At 37.6% G+C, this 6,830-nt stretch overlaps 1 protein-coding gene across 1 annotated transcript; it reads left to right on the top strand.

Annotated features, from left to right (window-relative positions):
• The first annotated feature begins 317 nt into the window (after positions 1-317).
• Positions 318-1,160, top strand: LOC104232166 (uncharacterized). The gene is made up of 2 exons (XM_009785288.1): positions 318-681; positions 778-1,160. The coding sequence occupies exons 1-2, from the start codon at positions 318-320 to the stop codon at positions 1,158-1,160; spliced, it is 747 nt and encodes a 248-aa protein (XP_009783590.1).
• The last annotated feature ends 5,670 nt before the right edge of the window (positions 1,161-6,830 follow it).

The following is a 6,830-nucleotide window of genomic DNA, read 5'->3' as shown; positions in this document are numbered from 1 at the left end:
ATGAACCCTATGCAGACCAGTCAGAACAACAAGTAAATAACGGTAAGAATGTTGAAATACCCTCTGAACCATCTGAAAAGAAAGAAGTCAAGAAAAAAGAAGAAAAGAATATTGAAAAATTGAATCCTCTCCCTGTGACAATTCCTTTTCCAAAAAAAAATGAAAAGAGAAAATCTTGATAGTCAATTTGCAAAATTTTTGGAGATTTTAAAACAGATTCACATCAATATTGCGTTCACTGATGCTTTATTGCAAATGCCAAATTTTTAAAAGAAATTTTGTCAAACATAAGAAAATTGGAAGAAGTTTCTGTGATAATGTTTACTGAAAAATGCAGTGCTACACTTCAAAATAAGCTACAACAAAAACTGGGTGACCCAGGCACTTTTACAATTCCATGCCCTTTGGGAGGAGTATATTTTGAAAAAGCACTCTGTGATTCTGGAGCTTCAATAAATTTGATGCCATTTTCTATCTTTAGAAAATTGAATCTTGGTGAAATGAAAGACATATGGGTTTCTCTTCAGTTTGCATATCAAAGTACTAAGAAACCTAAGGGAATAATTGAAAATGTGCTCGTAAGAGTAGATAAGTTTGTTTTCCCTATAGATTTTATAGTACTTGAAATGAAGGAATGTCCTGATGAACCAATAATTTTGGGTAGACCATTTCCTGCCACAGGTAGAGCAATCATAGATGTCCATCAAGGACGAATAATTTTAAGAGTTGATAAAGAAAGAGTCATTTTTTATATGTAAAAGATATTAATATTTTCAGGAGATGAGACGTCATCGTCGTATTTTTCGATTGACATGCTTAATTATCTTACAGATGAATTCAAAGATGATCAATTAATTCCAGACTCAATGGAAAGATATTTGGCCAAATCTGGCACACCACAAGATGATGATCCTATCATTAGAAGAGAAGTCAGAATACTAGAAAAAGATTCTGAAGACGAGGATATCCAACTAGAACAAGTTCAACCAAAAATTGAACTCAAAGTTCTCCCATCTCATTTAAAATATGTTTACCTTAAGAAAGAATTATTTACAATAATTATTTCATCTTCTCTTATTGCAGGACAAGAAGAAAAACTGATTGAAGTGTTGAAAGCACACAAGGGAGCCTTGGGATACACTATAGAAGATATCAAATGATTAATCCAGTTGTTTGTACGCACAGAATCCTTATGGAGGATAGCTACAGGACAATAGTCCAGCCCCAAAGGAGATTGAATCCAGCAATGCAGGAAGTAGTAAAAAAAGGAGATCGTAAAGCTTTTGGCGGCAGGTATTATCTATCCCATTTCAGACAGCCCTTGGGTAAGCCCAGTTCAGGTAGTACCAAAGAAAGGAGGTATGACTGTTATAAGAAATGAAAGTAATGAACTCATACCTACCAGGCCCGTCACATGATGGAGAGTCTGTATTGATTACAGACGTCTCAATGATGCTACTAGAAAAGATCATTTCCCTTTACCATTTATTGATCAAATATTAGAAATAATTGCAGGATATGGTTTTTACTATTTTCTTGATGGCTATTCAGGGTATAACCAAATACCAATTACACTTGAAGATCAGGACAAAATAACTTTCACATGTCCTCATAGAACATATGCCTATAGAAGAATGCCATTTGGTCTATGCAATGCCCCTGCTACATTTCAACCTTGCATGTCAACAATTTTTTCTGACATGACTGAAAAATTTCTTGAAATTTTTATGGAAAATTTTACACTCTTTGGCAAAACATTTGAGGATTGTCTTCACCACTTGACCTTAGTTCTTAAGAGATGTGAAGAGACAAACTTGATTCTTAATTGGGAAAAATATCATTTTATGGTTGCTGAGGAAATTGTTTTAGGACATAAAATCACTGCTAAAGGGATAGAAGTTGATAAGGCTAAAATTGATCTTATAGCAGGATTACCCCCTCCCACAACTATTAAAGGCATCATAAGCTTTCTAGGTCATGTAGGGTTTTACAGACGGTTCATAAAAGACTTTTCAAAGATTTCAAAGCCGTTGACTAACCTTTTGATGAAAGATATTAAGTTTGATTTTTCAGGTGATTGTTTGAAAACATTTGAGACCCTTAAGGAAAAGTTATCAACCGCCGATGTAGTTGTGTCTCCAGACTGGAATCAACCTTTTGAGGTCATGTGTGATGCTAGTGATATAGCAGTTGGAGCTGTTTTAGGCTAGAGAAAGGATAAGATATTTTGTCTCATTTAATATGCTAGTAGAACAATGAATGAGGCTCAACTAAATTATGCCACAACAGAAAAAGAGTTACTAGCAGTAGTATTTGCTTTTCATAAGTTTCGATCTTATTTGATAGGAACCAAGGTCACTGTTTTTACTGATCATGCAGCTTTAAAATACCTCTTAGCAAAGAAAGATGCTCGACCTAGATTGTTAAGATGGATTTTACTTCTACAAGAATTTGACCTTGAGATAAAAGACAAAAAAGGAACAGAAAATCAAGTAGCTGACCATTTGTCTAGATTAGAAAATCCCCCCCCTTGAGTTTAGCGAAATAAAGGAAGAATTTCCTGATGAACACATTTTCTCAGTTAACTCAATTGTGACTCAACCACCATGGTTTGCAGATATTGCAAACTACTTGGTTGGAAAATGGACACCCCAAGATCTCTCTTACCAGCAAAGAAAAAAGCTTATATCTGATGCAAAGTATTATTTGTGGAATGAACCTTACTTGTTTAAAAATTGCGCAGATAATATCATTAGAAGATGTGTGCCTGAAGATGAGATGAGAAAATTTTTATATCACTGTCATGATGGAGCAATTGGAGGTCATTATGTGGCAAATCGAACAACCTTTAATGTTTTGGAAGCCGGATTTTTCTGGCCGACTCTCTTTAAAGATGCCCGAGAATATGTTGCACAATGTGACATGTGTCAAAGAATAGGTAACATCACTAAGAGAGATGAGATGTTGTTACAATCAATACAGGTATGTGAAATATTTGATTTTTGGGGAATAGATTTCATGGGTCCTTTTCCTTCTTCTCATTCTTTTAAATATATCCTTGTGGTCGGGGATTATGCGTCAAGATGGGTTGAAGCCATCCCCACAAGGAAAAATGATGCTCGAACTGTGTGCAATTTTCTCAAGAAAAATATGTTTACTAGATTTGGCACACCATGAGTTATCATTAGGGACCAAGGGACTCATTTTATGAATAAATAATTTTTTGCTTCGCTGACAAAATATGGTGTGACTCATAAAACAGGAACACCATATCATGCTCAAACTCAAGGGCAAGTTGAAGTTTCCAACAGTGAGTTAAAAAGAATTCTTGAAAAAACGGTTGGAATCTCAAGAAAAGACTGCGCTTTAAAATTAGATGATGCATTATGGACATACCGAACGACGTTTAAAACGCCAATTGGAACATCCCCATATAGATTAGTCATTGGGAAAGCTTGTCATTTGCCAGTTGAATTAGAACACAAAGCTTTTTGGGCACTAAAAGCACTAAACTTTGAATTAGCCTCTGCTGGTAAAAAAAGATTTTTTCAGGTTAATGAGTTGGAAGAACTGAGATTAGTAGCTTATGAAAATGCAAGAATTTTCAAAGAAAACACAAAAATCTGCCATGACAATTTGATCCGACAGAAAGGTTTTCAAGTGGGAGATCAGGTACTTATTTACAATAGTCGACTTAGGCTATTCCCAAGAAAGTTGAAATCCAGGTGGACAGGTCCTTATAATGTTATAGATATAACTCCATATGGTACAATTGAAATTCAGCAAAATAATGGCGAAGACAAGTTTAAGGTAAATGGACACAGGCTAAAAATGTACTTTGGAGGACATTTTGAGCAAAATTCGTCGGTCACTTTGATAGATTGATGAATTTCAAAATTAATAAGTCGAGCTGATGTCACGACCCAAACCCGGACCCGGTCGTGATGGCGCCTCTCATGAAGACAAGGCCAGCCTATTAAACCCATTTCACTTTTTAAACAGTTAAATAACATAAAAGCAGTCTGAAATATGATATAGCAATACTAAGTAGCGAATAATGCCAATAAAGTGCGGAAGTACAACCCAACACAGCCCTAATCGGGGTGTCACAAGTCATGAGCATCTACTAGGGTATAAATACAACTGAAAATCTAAGTGTACAAATACAGACTAATGAATGAAGAGAGAGAGAAGCAGTGCTGCGAACGCCGGCAGCTACCTTGCTAAACTCCGATGACTCTGCCTCCGATCAGCCAAAACCAGCTATCGGGTGTATAAATACCTGAATTTGCACACAAGGTGCAGGGAGTAAAGTGAGTAATCCAACACAGTGAGTAATAATCATAACTAAAGTCTGAATAGTAAGAATTCACGTAAAGCATATCAAGATGCTGTATAGAAGCAGTTCAAAACCATTAAGAAAGCAGTGAAGCTGTAAAAATCTCTTAAAACATCTTAGCTCAGTTTAAACTTCTTTGAAAACGACTTTTTCAACAGTTACGCAAATGAATGCAACACATGTAGTGTAGATAAGCATAGAAATCCACCCCTCGGGCACAAATACCATAGTTTAACAGGTAAATGACAGGTAAATATGAAAGATAAACACATAAAGGTTCTCCCCTCGGGCATAATGTCAACAACTCCGCCCCTCGGGAAATATCTCAGAACAATACCAGCCCATCGGGCAATCACATATAACGGTACCAGCCCATCGGGCTATCACATAGAACAATATCAGCCCCTCGGGCTATCACATAGAACAATATCAGCCCCTCGGGCTATATCTCACATCATAATGGGTACCCGCACGCACTTGAGGTGTATAGACTTCGGGAGGGGCCCCATACGGCCCAAGCGCAATATCAAGCCATCTCGTGGCATCAAATCTAGGCCCTCGGCCTCATATCAATTAAGCCACCTCGTGGCATATTTATGTATCTCAGGCCCTCGGCCTCATATCAGTATCAATGTATCCTCACAATTAGGCCCTTATCTTACCCAGTCCAAAAATCATCACAAGCACCTCGGGCAATAGTAAAACAGTATTTCTCAGCCCAAATCATCATTTAAAATTATCATTTAAGTCTCAAAACTGAGTAGTAAAACAGTGGAAAATAACGTGACTGAGTTCAAGTAATAAGTCAAAACAGTGAGGAAATAGTAATAAAAATCCCCAAAGGGTTCAAATAGTTGGCACAAAGCCCAAATATGGCAATCAGCCCAAATCATGATGATAGCAAATAAGTTTTAGTCAAATAAGCGGTAAAAACAATATGCTAAGGGAACAAAGCCCAAGCAAAAAAATCAACAAAGGGCATGATTCCCGAAATTACCAAAACCCGAGCCCCGGGCTCATGTCTCGGAATCGGGTAAAAATTACATTTTCAGAATCTTCATACCCTCACGAGTCTAACCATACCAAAATTATCCAATTCCGGTACCATTTGGTCCTTCAAATCATCATTTTATATTTTTGGAAGATTTCACATGTTTTCTTCCCAAATTCCATCCCAAATCACGAAATAAATGATGAATTCAATAATAGATTCATGTACTCTAGACAAATCTGAGTTAGAATCACTACCCCAATGAATTTCTTGAAAAACCTTTGAAAAACTGCCAAAATCCGAGCTCTCTAGGTCAAAATAGTAAATAAAACCCAAAACCTCGTATTTATAGAGAACCCCACGGATTTCCACCTCTGCAGACAGCACAAAAACGACTGCGGTCCGCACAAAACCAGTGCAGTTCCCACAAAAACGATAGCGGCCGCACAAGTTTTCATCTGCAGTGACAGGCTTTAGCATTCTGACCATAACTTTCGCTACAAATGTCCAAATTGTGATATCTTTACCTTTCTGGAAACGAGACACGAACGACTACAACTTTCGAATCATCTCAAAATTCCTTGTAAATCAAAAGATATGAGCTTCCGAAGTAGGACCAGTGAAATGTTCCCCACCGCGGCTGAACTATATTTTGTGCGGGCCGCACTTCATTTTTTGCGGACCGCACTGGTGGGTTCCGAGGCCTGCAACCCTTCTGATCCTGCTACATCTAAAATTTTTGGCCTAAAACATCCTGGAACCTACCCGGAACTTCAAACCAATTGTACCAACACATCCCATGACATTCGTTCAAACTTTATCAAAACTTTGGAACGCTCACAACAACATCAAATCACCAATTTAACATAGGATTCAAGCATAAGAACTCCAAGAACTCTTAAATTATGCTTTCGATCAAAGAGTCTATCAAATCTCGTCTGAATGACCTGAAATTTTGCACACACATCCCATATGACACAACGAAGCTACTACAACTCTCGGAATTCCATTCCGACCCCTATATCAAAATCTCACCTATCAACCCGAAAACGCCGAAATCTCAATTTCGCCAATTCAAGCCCAAACCTTTCACGGACCTCCAAACTGTATTCCGATCACGCTCTTAAGTCCCAAATCACCTAACAGAGCTAACCCAACCATAAAATTTCCGATCCGAGATCATATACAAACAAGTCAAATCTTGGTCAAACCTTTCGAATTTCAAGCTTCAACTAAGAACTGTTTTCTTCTAAATTCATTCTGATTACCCTAAAAACCAAAACCAATGACTTACATAAGTCATAATACATCACACGGGGCAAGTCATACCTGAAAACTGGTGATCAAAGTGCAAAAGCTCAAAATGACCGGTCGGGTCGTTACATCCTCCCCCACTTAAACATATATTCGTCCTCGAACGTGACCCGAGTTATCCCAAAAGCCAACCAATCGCTCAATAATCTTATCATGCACATACTCGGGGGTGATCCCACGTCACCC

Source organism: Nicotiana sylvestris, chromosome 6 (assembly GCF_000393655.2).
Source record: "Nicotiana sylvestris chromosome 6, ASM39365v2, whole genome shotgun sequence".
In the NCBI taxonomy this organism is placed as follows: Eukaryota; Viridiplantae; Streptophyta; class Magnoliopsida; order Solanales; family Solanaceae; genus Nicotiana; species Nicotiana sylvestris.
The sequence above is the reverse complement of the archived record's forward strand: the minus strand, read 5'-3'. Positions and strand labels throughout refer to the sequence as shown.